This window comes from Lissotriton vulgaris, chromosome 6, assembly GCF_964263255.1.
Source record: "Lissotriton vulgaris chromosome 6, aLisVul1.2, whole genome shotgun sequence".
Classification (NCBI taxonomy): Eukaryota; Metazoa; Chordata; class Amphibia; order Caudata; family Salamandridae; genus Lissotriton; species Lissotriton vulgaris.
The window spans coordinates 428,147,457-428,173,069 of record NC_141694.1 but is presented as its reverse complement, the minus strand read 5'-3'; the positions used below and the strand labels follow the sequence as shown (position 1 = coordinate 428,173,069).

General features: G+C 47.3%; 1 protein-coding gene across 3 annotated transcripts in view; it reads right to left on the bottom strand.

The window, feature by feature from the left end:
- The window catches only part of GFRAL (GDNF family receptor alpha like), a 772,441-nt gene that overhangs the window by 365,444 nt on the left and 381,384 nt on the right, over window positions 1-25,613 (bottom strand). For all 3 annotated transcript variants that reach the window (XM_086926442.1, XM_086926445.1, XM_086926444.1), the window contains one exon: window positions 22,765-22,821. In XM_086926442.1, coding sequence (XP_086782568.1) covers window positions 22,765-22,821 — 57 coding nt within the window. The remainder of the gene's footprint in view (window positions 1-22,764; window positions 22,822-25,613) is intronic.

Below are 25,613 nucleotides of genomic sequence, written 5' to 3'. Positions count from 1 at the left end.
TTATAAGTGGCGTTCCTGGGAAAATTGTGTTCAGCTTTACTGTAATTGGCACCTATTCTACACCTTTGATCAGTTTGATGTATTTACCTGATAAGTCCCATACCTTGGGGTTTACTTTATCTTTCATCTCAGGAGGGGCAAATCCTCTACTGTCCCCACTAGATATATCCTACAGCTGTTCCATGATTGGCCATTTTAAATTCTATGTCAGGACCAGAGGCTTCAGATTATGCTTTTCCTTCTTCACTGTTTATTATAATCACACCGAAAGTCAGAAAAAATTACTGTATAATCCCAAAACAAAAAGATTAAGAACATGTATCATCCAAAATCCATGAAGAAAACTACATATCCCATCAAGTCCATGAGTAACCATACAACAATAGTCCTTTCATAGTGTCCATCGCACGAAGATAGGGTGTCCATCTTGTGTCCCCTCCCTCTTTCTTCGATGCTTCACAGCCAGTTAAGTTCATTGCTCTTTTCTCTCACCATTTTGGCCTTTGGGTAGAGTTTAGGTTGCATGTTTTGGGCTTCGTTTCACTGTCGGATGCTTGTAATGCTATTGGGGGGCTCTGTGTAGTGCATATTCAGTTTTTTCTCTTTCCAGAGTCCCTTTTTGCATCGCGGGGGCGTTTTCACCCCTCACGCGATGTCCCCGTAAATGAAGCGGTGCTGATTCAGCTGCTAGAGGGAGCCGTCGCGTCTCTTTCTCCTCGGCGCGGTTCCTCTTACTGACGGGAGCCGCGCTGAGGAAAGAGAGCCGCGCCGGAGCCTTGCCTTGCCGCCTCAACCCTGACGCCCGTTTTCGGGCTGTATTTGCCACAGTTTCTTCTTATTTATGGCCCGACGGGGTCTGTACCAGCGGGTTACCGCAACGAACGCCTGCGGTCTGTAACACGGCGCCAGAGAGGTTTTAACCGCGTTTACCCACAGCGTTGCTCCAATCAAGGCTTTGGTCTGATCTAGTTGGCCCTTAGGTTGTAAGCGCGCAGGGGGGCGGCGTGGACCCGGTCCTTTGAGAGGGTCTGCGCGCTTGGAGGCGGGTGCTGCCTCAATAGATCTGGTCCCAGCCCAACTTACCTGCTAGCCTCCGGCTGGTCAATACCCAGGTACTGCGGTTACCTGTGCGCCCCGTGCCTACCTTTTTCATTCCTGACAGGGTGTACCCAGTCATGGCAGACGGGTACTACGTAGAGGAAGAGGAATCTCATCAGTACCTGAATGTTGATGAGTTCTTCGACGCTGTAGACAGTTCCATCTATAGGTGCGTGCAGGAGATAGTGGGTCCCATGGAGGACAGGCTCTCCGCGCGCATTGTAGAAGAGTGCGCGAAACTGGGACAAGCGCATTTAGGGACCTCTGGAGGCAACTCGGCATCCTCGGAGGAGGTACCTTCTGCGCCTAAGAAAGTTTGTAGGGACGGGGATTCCGGAGGTCCGCAGGGTGTAGACAGGGGTGCCTTTGAGCGCCTGTGGGATGCTTTTTAGGCAAAGGCAAATGACCCTACCCCTGCGATGGCCCGGCACCAGGACCTTCAGGGCCGACTGGGACAGCCCCTCCCTCCCTGGGAGGGATCTCCCCAGCGGACAGAGACGACGACGACGAGTCGGTGCGCTCATGGCGGCCGTCCAGATCCGCGGCGGAGTTTCCACAGGATAGCTCAGGCATGTTGGACCCGGACGAAACTGTTCATCCGCGGTCAGCGGCCTGGGTTCCTGGGGACAAGGTTGCGAAGTTTGTGGCAGCATGCCTCCGCAAACCACTGGTGAAAGAGGCACGGAGTTGTCTGAGGGGAGAATGTCCGCGTCCTACCCTGGAGGGGAAAGTCGCCATGACACCAGAATTGGATGGCAAGATGGCCACATTCATGGCGAAATTTGTCAAAGACCCCCGTAAGCGGATTGAACGCTCCTGGCGTTCCTGCCAGGATAAACTGCTGGACGCCATAGGCCCCATAACGAAGATTCTGGATGTGGCAGAGGAGGCCAAGGTTTATGGCACCCCCATATCCCCAGACGTGATATCGAGCTGGGCGCAGAGAGTGGTCATATTCTTGGGGAACGCCAACTGCGCCCTCTCGACTGAACGTCGCCGGTCTCTGTTGATTAAGTTAGATCCCAAGTTAGGAGACTTGGCCTCTTCGGAGGCGGGTGCGGTAGCGCAGGCCAGCTTGTTTGGGGATCCATTCATCAAGGAGCTGGGCAAGTTCGTCAATACATTCACTTCCCCAGACAAGGCCCAGTCCAGCATAAAGAGGGTGTTCCAGCAACGTTTTTCCCGAGGGGCCGGTCGCGGTAGGCGCCACACGACCGGCCGTGGCGGTCAGAATTTACCCAACAAAGGGCAAGGCTCCGGCAGAGGCCAGTTCAACACGTCGGCAAACTACACCAACTTTTATCCGACGTGAGGCCAGCGCTTCAGAGGGCGCAGCGGCGGTTTCCGGAACGATGCCGGTGGCAACAGTTCCCATGGTAAGTGTGATACCTGCAAGTCAGTTACAAATTGGGGGCCGGCTGGTGGATTTTCCGGCCGCTTGGGCAGTGATTACAGTGGATGCATCGGTTCTACAGACAGTGCAAGGTTTCCACATAGAGTTTTACGATCAGCCCTGTCAGCTAAGGGCGCCAAGCCTTATCGTTTTTTCGCAGGCAGATGCAAGTTTAATCGACGAGGAGGTCTCAGCGTTATTACTCAAAGGGGCCATCTGCCAGACAACGCGGCACCCCTATGGTTTCCTCAGCAACATCTTCCTGGTGGAGAAGACGGACGGAGGAAAGAGACCCGTCATCAACCTCAGTGATTTCAACGGGTGGTTGGTGTACCATCATTTCCAGATGGAGGGAATCCATCTGCTCCGGGACGTTTTGCTTCCGAACGACTGGATGGTCCGGCTGGACCTCAAAGATGTGTACCTGGTTTTACCCATTCACCCTCCCCACCGTCGGTTCCTTCAATTTCTCTGGAAGGATCAGGTCTTCGAATTCACCGCCCTTCCGTTCGGGCTTTCATCGGCCCCTTGGTGCTTCACCAAAGTGTTGCACCCCTGCGGTGGAGGTCCTTCGGAGTCAGGGGATCCGAATGATCGTCTACTTGGACGACATCCTTCTGATGGAACAGGTTCCAGACAAGTTGGTTCTCCAGCTCAATCAAACAATTTCCTTATTGCAGGGACTCGGGTTAATCATCAACAAGGACAAGTCGGTTTTTTCTCCATCACAGACGATGGTATTCTTAGGTTTTGTAGTAGATTCTGTGCAAGCCTCGCTCAGCCTCCCTTCACTGAAGATGGCCAAGATTCGTCACGTACTGAAACCGACGATTTCAAAATCTCACACCTCCCTGCGGCAGATTGCCAGGGTGGTAGGACTCCTGTCCTCCTCTATTCAGGCAATCTTCCCGGGAACCCTGCATTATCGTGCCCTTCAGCGCCTCAAGGCGTATCACCTCAGGAAGGGGTTGTCCTACGACCAGATGGTCCCTCTGTCACAGGACGTAAAAGGGGAGTTGGCTTGGTGGCTCTCCCACATGGAGGCGTGGAACGGCCGAGCAATTTTCAGGTCAGTTCCGGATTTAGTCATATAATCGGATGCCAGCAGGTCCGGCTGGGGCGCCCGCTTCGGGGATTTCTCTACAGGCGGCGCTTGGTCGTCCGAGGAACAAAAGCTCCACACCAACTGTTTGGAGTTGTTGGCGGGGTCCTTTGCGATCCGCTGTTGGACCAGAAACTTGGCAAAGTCATGTGTCCTTTTACGGACGGACAACGTCTCAGTGGTTCGATATGTCAACCATCTGGGTGGTCCTCGGTCCCGAGCACTAGCAGATCTGGCGAAGGATTTTTGGGATTATTGTCTATCCCATCGAGTCTCTGTGAGGGCGGAATACCTTCCGGGCCAGGACAACCAAGTCGCAGACTGGCATTCGAGGTACCTGCGGGATTCCAGCCTTTGGAGGCTGGACGCCCAAGTGTTCCAGTGGCTGAACAACCTGTGTGATCCATTCTCTGTGGACCTGTTTGCGTCCCGTCTGGATTTCCAGCTACAGAGATTTTACTGTTGGAGACCGGACCCGCTTGCGGAGGCCACGGATGCATTCCTCCAGGACTGGAGTTGGGAACGGCCCTATGCGTTCCCCCCTTTTTCGATGGTGCTGCGGGCGGCGAAGGCAGATGTGATTTTGGTGACACCTTTTTGGAGGTCTCAAGTTTGGTTTCTGGTTCTTCTGGAACTTTCCTGGGATTCTCCATTCCTACTTCCCCGGCTCCCTCATCTTCTTCACAATCCGAACGGGGATCCACACAACCTCATAATGCAGGATTCTCTCCGCCTCATTGCATGGCGGCTTTCCGTAGATGCTGGTCACTCCCAGGCCTTTCGGAGTTGGCTCAGAACCTTTTGTCTAAAACCTGGGCCAACAGTACTGCAAAGAGGTACCAATCCGCTTGGACCAGGTGGGTTCGTTGGTGTCTTCGACAAGACCTGGATCCCCTGTTCGCCGGAGTTGTTCCCATCTTGAATTTCTTGGCAGATCTTGACAGAAGGTTTAGCGTACCGCACCATTAACGCGATGCGGTCGGCAATTTCAGCGGCTCATGAGCCTGTGGATGGGGCCCCGGTGGGGGAACTTCCCTTTGTTTGTAAGCTCCTAAGGGGAGTGAGGCTGTCTCTGCCCCCAGAACCGCGTTATTCCGTCCTGTGGGAAGTTAACCTTGTGCTGAATCTTTTTCTTTCCTGGCAACACAACAAGTATCTTTCTCTGAAGGAATTATCCACAAAATTGGCTATGCTCCTGTGTTTGGTGTTGCGTCGTAGGGTTTCAGATGTGAGGGCCCTGGACATCAAGGCGAGAATTTTTTCCCCGGAAGGGGTGACATTTACGGGGCGTCGCCGCACAAAGTCTGCGACGAGATCGATTTCCTATCCAGCATTCGCGGATGTTCCCAAGCTCTGTGTGGTTCAGTGCCTTAAGACAAATGAGGATGTCACTCTTAAACTTCGCCCTCAGGGTGAAAGGCAGTTGCTCATTGTTTTCCGTAAACCGCACAAGGCTGTATCTTCCCCCACCATAACCAGATGGGTGCAGTGGGTGTTACAGGAAGCTGGCATTGATACTAAAATGTTTGGCGCTCATTCGGCTAGGGGGGCCATGGCCTCGAAAGCTTTCTCGTTGGGTACGCGATTGGAGGATTTGATGCGTGCGGCGGATTGGTCCTCGGATTCCACCTTTAAAAGGTTTTATTTCAAACCGGTGGTGGATATTACGCATTTGGTGGTAAGTAAGCTTTGAACGAGCATAATCTGAAGTCTCCGGTCCTGACATGGAATCAAAATTTGCCTAGCTTTGTAACAGTAAGTTTCAATTCTATTAAGGACACGGAGGCGAGGATTATCCCTCCCAGTCCTTCGGAGGAGATCCCACCCGTATGGCTATAAGTAAACAGGTTAACTTTCATGATTGTTAGTAGTATTACTGTATTCTTCCCTTACGGAAAGTTGATGATTGATGTTTCTAATTGGCCTATTTGGCTTTGCAACACTTATGCTGTTGTTGTTTATTCCGTTAGGTAATGAAGGTTCGAAACAGGACCGTTGATGTTTTGGCGTGACTCGCACGAAGAAAGAGGAAGGGGACACAAGATGGACGCCCTATCTTCGTGCGATGCACACTATGAAAGGACTATTGTTGTATGGTTACTCATGGACTTAATGGGATATGTAGTTTTCTTCATGGATTTTGGATTATACATGTTCTTAATATCTTTGTTTTGGGATTATACAGTCATTTTTTCTGAATTTCGGTGCTTTTCTGGGCTGCTGTGTTTTGTGATTGTAATAAACAGCGAAGAAGGAAAAGCATAATCCTCGCCTCTGTGTCCTTAATAGAATTGAAACTTACCGTTACAAAGCTAGGCAAATTTCGATTCATCAAACATTTGGAATTCAAGACTATCTGGTGTGCAATATATGGTGCAATTTAACTGGCACAAAAGTTCCTTTCCTAGCAGATTTGAATACTACAAATGTATGATTCTCCTCAAGTGAAACTATTTTTACAGGTAGTTTTGCTGAAAAATTAGTTATTAGTTTATTCGTAGCACCTACAATTTGGATCTGGCCTGGGACTTCTTCCATTCTAACAGTGGATCTGGTAGCTCCAATGGGAGGAGTCTGTTCGCCAGCACTTGGCTAATAATTTTAAGATCCACATTTAGCATTGAAATTAGCCTATAAGAACTGGGGAGCAGAGGTCCTTCCCTGGTTTGGGAATCATCACTATTAGTGCCTCGTACATGGAGTCCAGGAGAATACCGCTTCCGCCAGCTTTCGCCACGATTTCCAATAATTTGGGGATCAGGACCCCCCATATCTTAATAGAGTTCGCCGCTAGGCCATCCATCCCAGGGGATTTAGCAGTCTGCAGATGGGTGATCGCTGCCCGTACCTCCTCCCCTCTGAGCGGGGCCCCCAAGGACTCCTGACTCTCAGGGTCGATGCAGGGCAATTCCACTCCCGCCAGAAAGGCTGATATAACAGAAGGGGCGACAGGGGACTGGGGCTCAGAGTATATTTTGCACAAATGGGTCACAAACACTTTGTTAATCTCATGCTGTGTGTAAACCATACGTCCTGGTTTAGAATTTATTGGTTAAAATTGGGTGGGGTTCAGTCTCCAGGCGAATCAAGCGTGCCAGTAGACGTCTGGCTTTGTCTCCCTCAGTATATCAACGGCGTCTACTCGCAGTTCTGTTGAACTTGCCCAGCGAGTCCCAGATGTCCCCTATCCTGCGTGTCAGTTGGTGAACAACCTTTACAACGAAACTTTTACCACGCAGTGCCTTTACAACGCAAACCATTACAACGCATTGCGCTGAGGTGCGCTCTAGGATAGGGAATAAGTTTAATTTACTATCCAACACCTTTCCTAGTGTCCATGGGGACTGGTGTTGGAATAGTAAATCAAACTTTTCACTATCCAGCACCTCAAAGTGCTATGCGTTGTAAAGGTTTGCGATGTAAAAACTGCATTGTAAAGGCATGCGTGGTAAAAGCATGCATTGTAACGTCATACATCAGTGTCAGTTCCGTCCACTTAGCCAGCCCTTCCCTATCTGTGGGGAGCGCTTTTTCCAGTGCTGCCAAATGCTCCTCCTGTTGGTGTAGATCTCGCTCAAGGATTTTTTTCACCCCCACCACCGTAGACATGCAAACCCCCTGCAGGACCACCTTCATTGCTTCCTATTCAAATGCCCTAGTGGTGGCTGTGCCCCAGTTTTCATCAAAACAGGCTTCCAGCCCATTTGTTATTGCGTCTTTATAGATTGTGTCTGCGAAGGCTTCAACGTTTCGCCTCCACAGCGGTATCTTAGATCTCGGCCGGCCTAAAGAGTATGTTATTAATAGGGGGGAGTGACGGGACAAATATCGGGCCAGATACTGTGTCTCTCCTATTTGACTGGCCGCAGACTTTAAAAGGACAAATAAATAGTCTAGTCTACTATAGGTACTGGCAGCAGGTGTGTGGCACGAATATACTCGATGGCCAGGGTGGCAGTGTTTCCAAATATCCAGTAGGTGACAGTTTTTGAAGCTTTTGAACCATAGCCTCTCTCACCTTAGGTTTGGCATCCAGTTTTGGGAGGTGCCTGTCAATCTCCCCATCAAGGACATAGTTAAAATCCCCTGCAACTATCAATTCTGTATCTGGATCCAGATCCTACTGCCCCAAGACCTGACTCAGAAACTCACCATCATCACTATTCAGGGCATATACATTCACTGCGCACATGCAGCGGCCATCCTGCGCCCCCACCACAATCACGTGTCTCCCCTCTGGATATTGTCTAATATTTATGGCTTTGAAGGGCACTCCTGGGGCCACCCATCTAAGCGCTCCTCTTGCAAACCCCGATTAGGAGGTCATAAAAAACTGGCCCCTCCAACGACGCTGGACTTACTTAAGACAGTCTCCCCACAAATGCGTCTCCTGAAGTAGAGCTATACTTATCGCATCTGAGGTAAGTTGCCATCCGTATTCTTTTGAACACATTACTGAGCCCCCGGACATTCCACATTATAAATTTATACTTCTGCGTGTCACCTGGCATGAGTCATCCTTCATCAACTTGGCAGCCCCCGTAATCTGCCTGCGGGACCTCCACCTGTGTTTTTTGTGTATTTGTAAAAATCTCTCCTGACCTCTAGTAGCACAGCATAGACCAGACCCGGCAGTAAACGAAAGGAAGCAACAACATTGTGAATCCCCAACCCCACTCCCTCCTCCCCCAGGCAGTAGTATTCATTCTCATAACCCAACCTGGTCTGAGGACTCAGGACCCCGCCCCAGAGCTGCACCCACCCCCTAGAATACCGTCTCCAACTTGAAGCAATGAATATGAGTTATACAACTTTCTAAGATCCAGTCACCCTCACAGACTCTGATAAACAGCCTAACTGACTGGCACCATGCAGCCCCGCCCAACCGAAAGTTTAGCCAGGCCGCTTCAGCACACCACAGCTGGCACGTCGAAAGGGTATAGTGGCCGAAAAGTGACCCTCCATTCAGAAACATTTCCTCCTCTCCTCCTCTCAGTACCTCATGGCCCGGGGCTTCCATGTAATAGCCCCACAATTAAGTCAAGTGGCGGTCGGGCCCAGCCTGTACTTACAGTTACAATGACCCAGAACCCCAGGGTCATAAGCCGGTGTCCGCCGCTCAAGTGTATTTCAGGACCCCCGATCGACCGGGCTGGTGGTGTCCCCCAGGTCTGACTGCGTTTCCTGTACCAAGCATAATGGCGAAAACTGGTTCTGCGTCGGGATCCTCTCTATTTCGGAGAAAAGGGTGCCATCCGGACCCACCCTGATGTGTCCGCTGTCTGACAAATCTCGTACCCCAGTTCTCTGCTCTCCTGTGCGTTGCTGAGGATTGATTAGCTGACCACCCATCTTCCTCTGTTCTTGCTAGCCCTGGTTTTGCTCTCGGCCATCCAGTCCCATAGAGTCCATCCAATCCGTTACCTCCGAAGGATTACCAAAGAAGTGTATCTTGTCTCCATATTGCACTCGGAGTCTGTCCGGGAACATTAAACTGTATTTGATGTTGAGGTTCCATAGTCGGCGTTTTACCCCCAGGAAGTCATTTTGTAAATCTTGTACTGTTTTGGTATAGTCCGGGTAAATATGAATATCGTGGTTCTCAAACCTAGGCGGACCATTGATGCGGATATATCGCAGGATTGTGTCCAGGTCCCTAAAGTTGAATAGTCTGGCAATAAGGACTCTGTGGGGGCCCGGTTTCGGTGGCCAGCCAAGGGACCAATGGGCACTTTCTACTGCAAACATCTTGGATAGCCTGAGGGTTGGGAATGCAGAGCCAATCCAATTTTCCAGACAAAAGTCTGCTGCCGGCCCCTCTGCCTTTTCCGGAAATCCCAAAAAGAGGAGGTTGTTACGCCTTAAACGCCCCTCTGCGTCGTCTGCCCTATCTTCCAGCCGGGTTGTGTGTTCTTGTAGGGTCAATACCGTCTCCCTGAGCTGTCTGATCTCAGTCTGCAATGCGTGCAGGTCTCCTTCAGTGACCCTTCGTTGTGACCTGGTCCGCCACCTTTCTTAGATCCACGCGCAAGTGATTAATATCTATGGCCATACCGTCCCTCTTGGATTCCAGCATCACCCGAGATTCACGTATGGCTTCCAGTATGTCGGATTTGTCCCTAGCTTTCGAATCCTGGTGAGTGCCCTGCTCTGGTACCTTTCTGAGGCGGTCCACAGTTGTAGGGCCTGGCACTGTGTACTGTATTATTTTATTAGATTGGGCGCTTCTCAGGGGTCTATCTCTCGCATGCCCGGCTCCAGCGTCCCAGGCCCATCTACCAGCGGCCCCCCTCCTAAAAGCAAGTGATGCACGGACAGGCCTCACGGGCCACCTGGCGTCAAGGATACCTTCTACGCGTTCTGCCTGTTCTCCTGGTCCAGGGCAACAGGCCTCCGCCGGGTGGTTGCCTTGCTGCCCCAGCTGATAGTCAGGATTGCTACTTGCCCCCTCTGGCTTCTTTGTTGCCGAGCGCCTCCTGTACTTGCCCTTAGTCTCTTTCCCAGGTTGACTCAGGCCCACGGCCTGTTCGGGTCAATTGCCCCCTGCACTGTCCTGGGCCGCACTGACTCGTCTTCCACCACAAGCAGGGGTATCCTTATTTCCCCCAAAGGGAACTGCACACCCCTGTTCCAGGCACTCCGATCTCCATCCGCCCTGTGACCGTTGTTGCCGCCAGCTCCGGCACACCGATCTTCACAGGCCCCAAGCACCGGGCTCGCATGACTCGCTACTCTCAGCCCCCGGAGTCACAGCCGCCAGGCGATCCATGGGCGCACGTCTTTTACAGCACCCCCTCCGGCAATCCCCCAGGTGGCGCAGCAGCGGCCGGGGTGATCCAGCTGGCTGTCAGCTTACTATTAGGCGGGGCAGCCCACGGCAATTCCTACCTCTCTTGACGGGCCAGGGACGCCCTCTCGAGGCTCAGCAGTCCAACGGGGCGCCGGGGGTCTTATGTTGATTCCTTCGGTGAATTACTGTCTCGCTCCGTGCAGTACCCTTAGGGTCAGAAGAGCCCTCCACTATCTCGGTTGGCAGCATGCCCTGTGACTGTCTCCACCACCAGCATGGGCGCGCTCAGCGGGGGCGGACCGGGCGATTACAGCAGGCCCCAAGCACCCGGCTCACGTGACACGCGCCCCCCTACCTCAGGAGGCACTTCAGCCGAGTGCTCCATGACCGACCCTCCTCTCCAGCACCCCCTCTGGCAATTTCCAGGCGGCACAGCAGTGGCCGGGGATCCCAAAGTCAAAGGGAATCCCTGGACTGACAACTCCTTTCTCAATCCTACCACATCTCAAACATGCAGAGAGTCTTGATACGAAAAAACATTATTTGTATAACACCAACACTAAGATATGACGTTTACACTCTTTTTATTTTGTATATAAAAGAAAAAATAGTTTTTCACTTCACCAATTAAAATTTCAGAAAACCTTCTGAAAACATCACATGTTAAAAACATACGCAATACATCACATTTAGAGTAAATATTCACAATATTTCATCAAATATAAAAAAAACAATTTATATAAAACAGATTTATATGTAGACACAACCTATTTGTTACTTTATCACCTTACATTATAAAATCACAATGCATATACAGTTACAATATTACCCCTTCTATAAATAACTTCAAATGTTCCTACTACATATTCTATTGATCCACAATGCCTCACAATATTTTCTGACAGGAATTACAGTATCCAAGTTTTTTGTATATCTGTTATTTCCTTGGGCTCTAAAAGGATTCTATTTAGCAAAGCATCGACACGTTTCGGTGTTATATCTCTGGTACTGTAACACCTTCTTCAGGACAGGACAAATCAAAGGGGTCACCGTTATCCAGTTTGGGTATCCTTTTCGTCTTGGTCCGAGACAAGGAGGAGATGTTATCCCACCCCGGGAGACATGCTCTTCTCCTGTAGGGCTTATTGTAGGGTATTCACTTTTTGTTAATAGAATTACCCTTTAAGTTGAATTATTTTTTGGTTCAGGTTGATATTCCTGTCTCACTTTTCTTTCAGTTCAGTAGTTTTTTTGTATGATGGACCTTTCAAAAAAAGGTGCATATGTCTTGTTTCGCTGGTCCTTGTATCCTTTTTTTTCCTTTTTGGATCAGGACTGTATTCTTCTTAGTATCAGCTACTGGAAACTTTATATTTAAAAGTTCATTCTCAACGAGGTATATTTTGATCAGGTGCTCTATCTTGTTACGTGGTCCCACTCTTTCTTGAACTGGATATGTTCTGGTTTATCACGGGTTCCTACGTCATCCCGCCAGGATCCAACGGCAGGGTCACAACTCACGGGCAGACGAGGCCAGCCCACGGCAATCCATACCCTTCGAGACAGGCCAGGGTCGCCATCTTAAGTCTCAGTATTCCGGCGGGGTTCCGGAGTTTGTAAGTCAATTCCCCCTGCCAGGGGCCGTTTGCTCTCACTCCAAGCAAGACCCTTGGGTCGGAGGAGTCCTCCGCAGATTATCCGTAAGTTTGGAGTCTCAAATTCTACCAGGCTACTGCAGGATTTCAGTCAGTGGGGCAGGAGCAGCTCAGATATGGAACTAGCCGGCCATTTGGTCAAGCCACCTATTCTTTGCCCACTTGCTCTCCGATATGGCAAAATCATTCTATTTGTGGATGCATTTTACCAATTCTGCAAGATGTAACCTCATCCCAGAAGATCGCATAGCGACAATAGCTTTGAAAATTCACTTCATATTTTGCTGCTAATTCGATTCACTTGATGTGAAATCTCTGAGCACCCCCTAGTAGTTTCTTCTAACTGCACCTTCAATTTTGAGATCTCTAATGGTCTTACTCTTTCTTGTTTAGTGAAGATCTCTCTGCATCCTTGTAATTTTATTGTCTGCGGTTTCTTCAAACCACAAGGGAAAAATTGCATCCTCAAATGGACCTGTCTCACTTTATAGAACTGGTGTTCTAAAGGCAATCCTTTTCCCTTCTCTCAGTGATTGAACATTTTGCAGTGGCTTTTAAGCAACAATCTGTGAATTCTGCAATGTCGGGATTAACCCTGTTGCAACTACTCCTCCTAATGCACCTTGATCTATGGCATTTGCGGCAATATTTATTGTTGCAGTCACAACTGGCACTTCTAATGTCCACTTTGATAAAACTTGATACACTAGGGCAGGAACAGTCACAATTAAAGCAGTAATACCTGGGGTTATTACAGTATGAGCCACTTCCACATGTGAAGGTTCAATTTGAAGTACTGGCAATGGTCTCTCAATCTGAAATGCATTCGGATCAATAGGGGCGGTAACCACTGTAGCACTAAAAATTGGCAGTATTTGTTGTAGGGGCCACATATGGTGGTGGATGGAAAACAAATAAAACATCTGGAATAGCATCCCCTGAATCATTAGCAGTTTCTGTTTCCTTTGCAGCTTCTTCATCATAATTTCCCTGTTTGAAAGTCTTGTTAGTCGTTTCTGTGATTATGACTGGGTACATTCTAGCTCCCATGATTATGCTTGTTCTCCATCTTTGCTGCCCTTCATCCCATTGAGAATTTCACACAGTTCTCTTTTCCCTATTCTGGCATTTCTCATTTTCTTTAGCATGTGCTGTTCTCTCCCAAGAACATAATGCTTCATATTGTGTTGGTATAGGAGGGGATTTCATCTTGTATAGTTTTAGTGCTGCAGCCTTCTAGTACTGTTTAATTGTCATGCCCTCAGTACAAGTGGTACCAAATACAACACAGACTGACAAGTGAATTAAATGCCCCAATTAGAAACATCCCAATTCTAACATGTATTGTGCAGAGAGCACAGGCATTTTACCACTAGTTATCAAGAGTAAAGAGTGCAGAGTCCCGTGGCCAGAAAAAAAGCAGGTTCAGCAAAAGAAGGCAACATTCTGGGGCAATACCACAGTAAAGTTGGCTGGTTCTAAAATGTATTAAATTAATCCTCTCAGATCTAGTTATTCAAACTTAAGTAATAGGCATCATGTGGACTGATTAAATACATTTCAAATTGGCATGGGTCAACCTATGTCTAAATGAAGGTGCCTCCTCTTTCAAATTCCTGCTTAGTGTAAGAGGGGGTGCATGTTAAGATCTACAGAAGGGGTCGGATAGCTCCTTTCAAAATACCAATCTGCATCACCTGCAGGGATAACGGTCCAGAGCACCATAGCATAAATTATGCAGATTCCATGATCAAGCCTTGATGAAATATGAATGTCATACTACATTTTTCCCACAAAGTATGTAAGTATATCCTACTCATAACATTAGGAGCAGACAATCAAGGGTGAAGGAGAAATGAAGACTACGTTCAAACTCTTTGATTTACACAAACAAAATGTAAAATTCTTTAGTCAAGTTAATTCTTAAAAGACCGCAGGTCAGTATATTTTGCTAAGGCAGTTCCAGTAATGTGGTACAAGTCAGTACTTTATATGCTTTATGTGTTCAGAATTTACTTTTCCCACAGGATAATGTATGCATTTTTTAAATTAGAAGATTAAAACAATATGTTGCCTAACGTGCAGCATCATTTCAACTGAGAAGAAAATCTACACAATGTGTATATGACCTGTTCATACAAAAATATTCCTGTAGAATAGTAGGCCATATTATGCCGGTATATGAGGAAATTGCAATTGCAATGCATTCATCTCAACCAGGCTTTCGCATGAATATTGCAAGGGGCCACATAAAGCAATATTTTGAAAGTTGAGTTGTAAGGGGCGGTCTGTGATATTGGTTTACACTGACTAATATCATAAAGTGGTAGAGTTGTATATGTTGCATATTCACTAGTCATAGGGTGGAGTGTACTTTCTTGGTTGGAAATGTAGAAGCAATTGTTGACATTTTAAACACCAATGATTAGATTATACAATTCCACTGCAACACCTTATCAGTATAAAAAATAATATAACAACACAAGATAACAACAAAACATAATTATGCAACAATACAACAAAAACATAAAGCACCCACCAGACCACACATAACCAAAACAACAGCAATCCTCAACCCACACTTCAACAGCAAAGCATGCAATGTAAAACAAGACAGTTGTGCAAAAGTAACACACCACATAACAAACACAGTACAATCCAAATCCAAACAAAACACAAACTTCCAAAACAGCAACAACACCAAAACAATACAAAAACACACCACACTACCGGAACACAGAACCAACCAACAAAATAAAACAAAACAATAGAACAGAATCACTCAGCAAAGTTACAACAAAAAGCAACAGAATTAAACAAAAAAAACAAAAGAGCACAACTGAGCAAACACACCAGCACAGTACAACACAGTAGCACATGCAGAAGAAATGATTGTGTCTTTCTGTAACACAGCTGGTGATCATGTAAAAAGCTTTGATATTTTCAGGTCTAGTTCACGCTATATAACCCCGCCCAAAAAAGTTGCTACATACATAAAAGACAAAAATAATAGTATAGCACGCACCACAAATTAAAGCAGCATAATGTTATCCTCCAAAATGTCAAAATATCAATGATCTAAAACATCATCATAAATAATAAAAAGCACAACCATATTAGAGGACAATTTTAGCAACAAAAAGACCAAAACAGATTATATTTTACCATGTCACACAACACAGAAACCATGGCAGCACAACAGAGAAACATATATTAATATATATATTAAGCACTAGGGCTTACCCTAACTGGCTGTGGAGGAGAGTAGGATGGGGTACCCTATGCGAATCTCAAGATAGACTGGCGTTGCATTACCAAATAATCATACCTTATCTGGAGGTTGCAAATCAATTGAGTGAGCCTGGAGACTCCACTCGTCCACTCCGTGATATACCAGAAAACCATCAAGGCCTAAAGCCGGCCCTGGATGATATCTTTTCGGATGTATCACGATCAAAGGAAGGCAGTGCACCCAGACACCCCTGGTATAATGGCAATTGCTGAAAGGCTAAGAAACCCTGCTCTCAGCTATAAAAGCTAATGACAAGCTGGTAATAAAGACTAATAGCCTATTTTACAAAAATACAATTAAGCTAGCTAAAAAAGACTGGGAAGAAGAAAGGTGGGAGAGTCTGAGGCATTCCCTAAACATTAGGGACATTAGGACTTTTTGGAAAATAATAAGTACAGACTCCAAAGAGGACAAACAAGCATTCAAACAGAATTTAGGGTTGAGATTTGCAGGGCTCTCTTCCACTAAATTTATTCTAAGGTTGAGGGCGACCAAGGTCAAATAGCTACTCATTGCACCCAGCACACCCAGCTCATCTGGATACCCCCGTAATTTCCCTAAAAGTGGTAATGGCTGCAATTGTCCGAGTAATACCAGCAAACGTTCCAGGCTTTGATAAGATCCCTGCAGATCTTTATCGCAGTGAACCAAGCGTTTGCGCGCCATACCAATGGAACGTATTTAACGCTATTCTCTAGGGAATGGAGATTCCTATAACATGGTTAGGGGCGGAACTCATTCAGATCTGCAAATTATCAGCCCATTAGCTTTATTGATGTCGCACAAAAAGTCTTTACTCGAGTGCTTCTGGACCGATTACAGAACTGTATGGAGGAATTTTTCATTCTCAGTCCTTACCAAGCCGATTTCAGAACAAACATTTCCACAATCGATCAAGTCTTCAGAAATCAGTAATCTTAGATGGTGGCAGTCTCTGCATGATCTTTGTGAAGTAAAATTTGGCTTTTGATTTAGTTTCCAGGGAGCAACTATGGGCTATTTTATTAGACTTGGGAGTGCCCCCGTACGTATGCCACATCCTGAAAAGATTACATGACCGTCATTTTGCCTAATCACATACAGGAAAAACGAGGAGCTCACCAATCGTATACCTATAGAGAGAGGTATACCGCAAGGGTGCGTTCTGGCTCCGACCCTCTTTTATATCTTCATCAATGGCTTAGTAGGAGCCCTGACAGCAGGAACGGACGTAGATGCTCCTCAGTTAGCGTGCCACAAGATATGTGCCTTGATGTTCGCAGATGATATCCTCCTGCTGTTGAGGTCACCAATGGGCATACAATGGGATTTAGACATCATTTACTTATTCTGCAAGAACAGGGTCTTGGAAATTAATACCCAGAAAACAAAATACATGGTATTCAATGCAGGGCGTTCAACACGACCCAATCCACAATTAGCTGAGGAATCCCTAGAGAAAGTCCCTGTATGTAAGTATTTGGGATTGTCCCTTTCTGAGAAAATGGAGTGGGGCTTTCAAATCAAGAAAGCTGGTCTTCAACTGGCTCAAACAACAGGGGGACTAGGGCAACAGCAGAGGAAGTGTGTACATAAGATCCTGGGGCCTGTGCTGGAAATATATAAGGTGCAAGCCAGAGGAGCTGCAATATATGGGGCAGAACTATCTGGTCATCGGTCACCTGAACAACTTGTTAAGACTGAAAACTCATTTCTCAGACAACTTTTGGGACTTCCCAAAAGTACACCACTAACCCAACTCCGAATGGATCTTGGAGTTAGCCCAATGGCACTGGAGTTTGCCCTCAGACCTCTTCTATACTGATACATTTATGGAGCACCCCAGAATAATCTATGTATAGAGAGGAACTGAGGGAAGTGGCAAACCTCACTGGTGCAAATAAAATGTCTTGGCTCACTTACATCTAGAGTTCCTTGCAATCCATTGGAATGGGAGATTTGTGGGACAGTGCTGAAGATAGATGCCTGTTAACACATAGGAAAGCTTTGATTAAGAATTTTAAGGACTACAATCCTAATCTTCTACTGAGGGGCCCCAGGACAGACACACTACAATATCCTTTCTTGAAGTCAAACTGCAATATACTTTAGAATCTAACATAGATGACATACAGACTTCTCTTGCTCAAAAACTTTATTTGCAGTTTAGGCACAGTGCCCTTTCGCAATGTGCTGCTACTCACAAGTGTGGGGGGGGATAGTTCCACTAAAGATTGTCCGACTTGCAAAACTGTACGGAGACAGACCTACATGTACTATTTTTTTGCCCAACATATAAGGCAATAGGACATCGCGAGCTACAACAATTATGTAGGAACCTTGGAACTTCCCATTGGTCACAGGCCTATAGGATCCTGAAATATGATAGCAGTATGCCAATTGTTTTTTCAGTGTCCCGTTATCTGTTTTCAATGTGGTGTGTACGCCGAGCAGTTTTAAAGAAAGAGCAAGTCCAAACTACCCACTCTATGTCTCCATAATGACCTGGAAATCTGCTTCTTAAATCCTTAGGATATTTGCTATACTTTTTAATCTTTTTAATGATCAAACCTCTTAACGTGTACATACAATTTTTATACTGGAATAGCTGTATCAATTGTATTATACTTTTATATGTTTTACCTGTGCCTTTATATTCTTATCAGGCTGAAATAAAGTATCTAAAGAAAGATTTATTAATTTCAGTGTTTTGCTTTTGTTTTTTTTGTTGGTATGCTATTTTTGTGCAATTGTAAATTCAAGCTTTGTTTTTTTTTCGTGCGAATTTGCGGATTTTTTAGTTTTTTGCGTGTTCGCAGGTTTTTTTGCGTCTTTGCAGGGTTTTTTGCGTGTTCTCTGGGCTTTTTGCGTGTTCACGGGCCGCTTGCATGGCGAAGTTACCCATGCGGTCGTGTATGGGCACAGCACCCTCTGGTTCACCACTGCCACCCTCTGGTTCATCACTGCCACCCTCTGGTTCACCACTGCCACCCTCTGCTTCACCTCTGCCACCCTCTAGTTTACCCCTGCCACCCTCTAGTTTACCCCTGCCACCCTCTGGTTCACCCCTGCCACCCTCTAGTTCAGCACTGCTATTCTCTGGTTCACCCCTGCCACCCTCTGGTTCAGCACTGTCACCCTCTGGTTCACCACTGCCACCCTCTGGTTCATGACTGCCACCCTCTGGTTCATCACAGCACCTCTGGTTCACCACTGCCACCCTCTGGTTCACCACTGCCACCCTCTGGTTCACCACTGCCACCCTCTGGTTCACCCCTGCCACCCTCGGGTTCACCACTGCCACCCTCTGGTTCATCAAAGCACCCTCTGGTTCACGACTGCCATCCTCTGGTTCAGCACAGCACCTCTGGTTCACCACTGCCACCCTCTGGTTAACCACTGTCACCCTCTGGTTCAGCACTGCCACCCTTTGGTTCACCACTGCCACTCTCTGGTTCACCACTGCCACTCTCTGGTTCACCCATGCCACCCTCTGGTTCACCACTGCCACCTTCTGGTTCACCCCTGCCACCATCTGGTTCATCACTGCCACCCTCTGGTTCACCCCTGCCACCCTCCGGTTCAGCACTGCCACCCTCTGGTTCAGCACTGTAACCCTCTGGTTCACCCCTGCCACCCTCTGGTTCATCACTGCCACCCTCTGGTTCATCACAGCACGCTCTGGTTCACCCCTGCCACCCTCTGGTTCAGCACTGTCACCCTCTGGTTCACCACTGCCACCCTCTGGTTCACGACTGCCACCCTCTGGTTCATCACAGCACCTCTGGTTCACCACTGCCACCCTCTGGTTAACCACTGTCACCCTCTGGTTCAGCACTACCACCCTCTGGTTCACCACTGCCACTCTCTGATTCACCACTGCCACCCTCTGGTTCACCCATGCCACCCTCTGGTTCATCACTGCCACCCTCTGGTTCATCACAGCACCCTCTGGTTCAGCACTACCACCCTCTGGTTCACCACTGCCACTCTCCGATTCACCACTGCCACCCTCTGGTTCACCCATGCCACCCTCTTGTTCACCACTGCCACCCTCTGGTTCACCGCTGCCACCATCTGGTTCATTACTGCCACCCTCTGGTTCACCCCTACCACCCTCTGGTTCAGCACTGTCACCCTCTGGTTCAGCACTGTCACCCTCTGATTCACCCCTGCCACCCTCTGATTCATCACTGTCACCCTCTGGTTCATCACTGCTACCCTCTAGTTCATCACTGCCACCCTCTGGTTCACCACTGCCACCCTCTTCCGAGACTTTTTGTGACGCAGCGGCAGCACAAAAGATGCGCCATGGTGCTGGGTATTAACAACGTGACGCATCTGAGAGATGCGTCACGTTGTAAAGCCCTGCGCCATCAGGAGGCGTTCCGGCGCAGGGGAGGGCGTTCCTGCTCAGGAACGCCTCCTAAAAGTGGCTGAGTGAAATCTACAAGTTTTCACTCAGTCACTTTTAGGCCAATGCTGCGTCAAAACCCTACGCCTGCTTGAAGCAGGCGCAAGGCTTGATGCAGCATTGGGGAGATAGGGCCCCTCAGAGCATTGCTAGAGCTGTGTCGCAAACGCGAAGCTGCTCCAGCAATGCGCTGCTTTTACGGCACAGATGTGTGACGCATCTGTGCCATTTTTGCCACATGGTGCGCCGCATTGTAAATGCGGTGCACCATGGATGGCGGAGATGCGGCGAACAATAACTCGCGCATCCCTGGGGATGTGCCAGTTATTGTAAATCTGCCCCTATACATTTAGCCAACGAGGGAGCACTTACTGATTAGACAGTAGAAAGAAAGTACTCCAGTTGAGTAGAGGTATTGTACAAAAAGGTGGCATCTTCGTGGACAAACACGCAGGGCGGGATTCATTCTGCCCCCTGTTAGACTAATTTTTTCTGCCCTTCTGCCCTCTGTTAGACTCGTTTTTGTGCCCTTCTGCACTCTGTTATTCCCTTTTTTTGTGCCCTTCTGCCCTCTGTTAGACTCATTTTTTGTGCCCTTATGCCCTCTGTTAGACTCGTTTTTGTGCCTTTCTGCCCCGTTAGACTCGTTTTTTGTGCCCTTCTGCCCTCTGTTAGACTCGTTTTTCCCTTGTTTTTCTGCCCTTTGTTAGACTCCTTTTTGTGCCTTTCTGCCCTCTGCATCACCACATCATCACTCAGCGCTACCCCAGAATCACTCAGCACCACCACATGATCACTCAGCACCACCACATCACTCAGCACCCCAACACCACTCAGCACCACCACAGCATCACTCAGCACCACCACAGCATCACTCAGCACCACCACAGCACCACTCAGCACCACCACAGCACCACTCAGCGCCACCACAGCATCACTCAGCACCACCACATTATCACTCAGCACCACCACAGCACCACTCAGCACCACCACAGCTTCACTCAGCACCACCATAGCATAACTTAGCACAACCACAGCACCACTCAGCTCCACCACAGCATCACTCTGCACCACCACAGCATCACTCAGCACCACCACAGCACCACTCAGCACCACCACAGCAACACTCAGCACCACCCCAGCATCACTCAGCACCACCACAGCACCACTCAGCACCACCACAGCACCACTCAGCACCACCACAGCATCACTCAGCACCACCACAGCACCACTCAGCACCACCACAGCATCACTCAGCACCACTACAGCACCACTCAGCGCCACCACAGCATCACTCAGCACCACCACATTATCACTCAGCACCACCACAGCACCACTCAGCACCACCACAGCTTCACTCAGCACCACCATAGCATAACTTAGCACCACCATAGCATAACTTAGCACAACCACAGCACCACTCAGCTCCACCACAGCATCACTCTGCACCACCACAGCATCACTCAGCACCACCACAGCACCACTCAGCACCACCACAGCAACACTCAGCACCACCCCAGCATCACTCAGCACCACCACAGCACCACTCAGCACCACCACAGCACCACTCAGCACCACCACAGCATCACTCAGCACCACCACAGCACCACTCAGCACCACCACAGCATCACTCAGCACCACTACAGCACCACTCAGCACCACCACAGCATCACTCAGCGCCAACACAGCATCACTCAGCACCACCACAGCATCACTCAGCACCACCACAGCACCACTCAGCACAACCACAGCATCAGTCAGCACCACCACAGCATCACTCAGCACCACCACAGCACCAATCAGCACCACCACAGCACCAGTCAGCGCCACCACAGCATCACTCAGCACCACCACATTATCACTCAGCACCACCACAGCACCACTCAGCACCACCACAGCATCACTCAGCACCACCACAGCATCACTCAGCACCACCACAGCACCACTCAGCACCACCACAGCACCACTCAGCACCACCCCAGCATCACTCAGCACCATCCCAGTATCACTCAGCACCACCACAGCACCACTCAGCATCACCACAGCACCACTCAGCACCATCACAGCACCACTCAGCGCCACCCCAGAATCAATCCGCGCAACCATTCAACAACAACTGGTTCAAATATGTTCTCTCAATATTTCAAACTTTATTACAAATGTCACAAAAAGATGTTAATATTTCACTTCTGTTCTTGGATTTTCGTCACAATAAAATACACTGAACATAATCTTCCCAAAAGTTATTTACAAAAGTTTAAGCTATTGCCATTAATAATTAAAATCACTTTTATTTAAGTATTAATTATTTTAAAAAATTACCAGCCATTGTATTTTGTAATATCAATACAGCTAAGTCACGTAAATACAAAACATGTTGCATTACAAATGCTACAGGTGTCACATTTGCAGAAGTTATAACTATTGGCATTGTAAATGACAAAGCTATTAATTTAGCTATTTTCAAAACCAATACATAAATAAAAAAAATTGTCATTTACAAGACCAATAGCTCAAACTTTCCTAATGCGAGACCTATTGCATTGCAAATGCTTATTTTTATATCTGTCAGTGCTTCCTGTTGAGGTTTAATTTTCGTGACAGGCGCCTCATTGCCTACTTGTAACTATTCTCTGACCCTGCTTCAAGGGTCAGAGCAGGGTCAGAGAATAGTTGCAAGTAGGCAACAAGGCGCCAGGAAGCACTTACAGGCTTACAGCAGCAGGTGCCCAAGTTGAAGTTAATTTCTTTGTAACCTTTTTGTAAAAGGTTACAAAAAATTAGCTTCAAATTTTGCATCTGCTGCTGTAACCTAGTAAGTGCTTGGCTGAAAATGCGTCCCCGCTGATTCGCGGATTTTACCACGCTTTTCGCGGGATTCGCGGATCCACAAATTCCGCGAGCTGAACGAATTTTCAGCCCATGCTTAGCTGAAATAAAGTAATGTGCTGCATTAATTTTAATTTTATTAACAATGAAAACTATTTCTATGAATGATAATGGAAGGGATGTAATATATGTACATGAAACTTTAAACTTACTTTGTTTTGAAAGACTGCTTTTCTCCCACTCCAAGGATGTTTTTGTATTTCGATTGCCTAAGGAAATAAACATTCTAAAGTGAGTGACATAGTTATCAATAAAAACCGTTTTCATTTTATTTTACTATTTAGATTTCTTTTCATTTATGATTTGTTTTGCACCACTTGCCAGAGGTGATGGCATTTACGTTGAAGTATATTTTTGTCAGTAAGGCATAATAGAATACTGTGTCCTCTTTGCAAAATGCATTCACTTTCTCAGTTAGAACATATTACCAGCATAAGAGGTCTCTGTGTGAGGGAAAAAATAATTTATAGGCTAAATTAAGCATATTCCTGAAAGTCCAACTGTCACGTAAATCAGTCAGTCAACAATCCTTTCTTTGGTAAATCATAGCCATGTATTTACATAGTAAATAAAACAAGATACAAAAATACAAATTATTAAACACACATATACAATATAATTAATCTAAACCCAACATTGATAAATCATTTGCCCACCCTTATAGTATGACTTTCCTCCGGTATTTCCCTTCCTATTTACCGTAACATATTATTACTCAGATCCAATATGCCCTAAATATAGTTAATTACAGCATACCTGATTGCTTTTGACCTCAGCTGTTGTAAAAATAGAACTCTAACTTTACATTCTACAATTTTGCTTTCTTTATAATCAGGATCTTAAACTTTTTCCTACTCTTCGTGGTAAACTTAACATTTGCCATGATAGTGTGGTATTTTGGCTTCCTTTCGATCGAAATGTTTTGGCAATAAGTATAAAGCAAACAGGGTTGACAAAGGCGAGGCAAGATGGCATCCGTGGCGTGGGCTGTGTGAGCAGCCCAGGCATCGCTCTCTGGTGGTGGATGAGAGAAAGCGGTTTGACCCCGGGCGGAACGAGCAGTACAGAGTGCAGAGGACAGGGGGTTTTTCCCCGATGGAGAATGTCGTCAGGAGTCTCTGAGCGGTGAAAAAACCTTCGTTGGGAGCCCCGTAAGAGCCCGCAGTAAGAAGGCAGCAAGAAGCTCACATGCGGTTCCCGGCGTTTACCTGTGTCCGCTCACCGGCTAAACATCAAGCTCAGCAGGGAGTGTGCTTCCTTGGGCATTTGGCTGACGCTGGTGAATGTTTTAGCATCGGAGCAGTTGCATAACAAATCTTTATACGGAGCTTTGTAAGTGCCGGCAACAGCAGGCAGTCAGGAGAGCACACCTGCGGCTACCCGCGTTCGTGTTTGCTTACGGAACAAACGTGCAGCTCCGTCGGGAGCGTTTTCAGCGGTGGTCAGATGACTGTGGGGCTCCTGCTGTTTGGTAGGTAGAGATTATCGGCTTGGCGGATTCCATCCTTATTTTGGTGCTCCCAGCTTTGTGTTGTATGGGGGCGTGGAGGCTCCCGGGCAAAAAGAAAAGAAATGCCACCAAAAGTGGCGACACACAGCTGCAAAGGGAAAAAGCAAGCCGTGGATGAGGAAGCTGTCACCGGCGAATTGGCAGAAGGTGAAAGCAGTAAACAATTAGTAGCTACGCCCAAAGTAACAAGCATTAGAAATGCAATTGGGCTCGGATTTATTTGAGTTTGAGCTAATGGCATTGTAAATGCCAATGTATTGTTGCTATGTGTTATGGAGTGTGTTCATGTGGTGTGTACTGCCAGTGATCTCCTTGTGAGTGTGAGAATATTGCACCGCAGCGTAAGAAGCTTGCACTGCTGCTGCCTGTGATGTTGTTCTTGTGAGAAGATTGCACCTCAGCTGCCTGTGGTCTCCTTGTGAGTGTAAGAAGCTTGCACAGCTGCTGCCTGTGATGTCCTACTCACTGTTCTACTCTACTCACTACTCTACTCACTACTCTGCACTCACTACTCACTACTCTACTCACTACTCTGCACTCACTACTCACTACTCTACTCACTACTCTGCACTCACTACTCTGCACTAACTACTCTGCACTCACTACTTACTACTCTACTCACTACTCTACTCACTACTCACTACTCTGCACTCACTACTCTACTCACTGCTCTACTCACTACTCACTACTCTACTCACTACTTACTACTCTACTCACTACTCACTACTCTGCACTCACTACTCACTACTCTGCACTCACTACTCTACTCACTACTCACTACTCTCCACTCACTACTCTCCACTCACTACTCTACTCACTACTCACTACTCTACTCACTACTCTACACTCACTACTCACTACTCTGCACTCACTACTCACTACTCTGCACTCTCTACTCTACTCATTACTCACTACTCTCCACTCACTACTCTACTCACTACTCACTACTCTACTTTCTACTCACTACTCTACTCACTACTCACTACTCTACTCACTACTCACTTCTATACTCACTACTCTACACTCACTACTTTAATCACTACTCTACTCACCTCACTACTCTACTCACTACTCTACTCACCTCACTACTCTACTCACCTAACTACTCTACTCACTACTCTACTCACCTCACTACTCTACTCACTACTCACTACTCTACTCACTACTCACTACTCTACTTTCTACTCACTACACTACTCACTACTCTACTCACTACTCACTACTCTACTCACTGCTGTACTCACTACTCTACTCACTACTCTACTCACTACTCACTACTCACTACTCTACTCATTACTCACTACTCTACTCACTACTCTACTCACTACTCACTACACTACTCACTACTCTACTCACTACTCTACTCACTACTCTACTCACTACTCAGTACTCTGCACTCACTACTCACTACTCTGCTCACTACTCACTACTCTACTCACTACACTACTCACTACTCACTACTCTACTCACTACTTTCTACTCACTACTCAC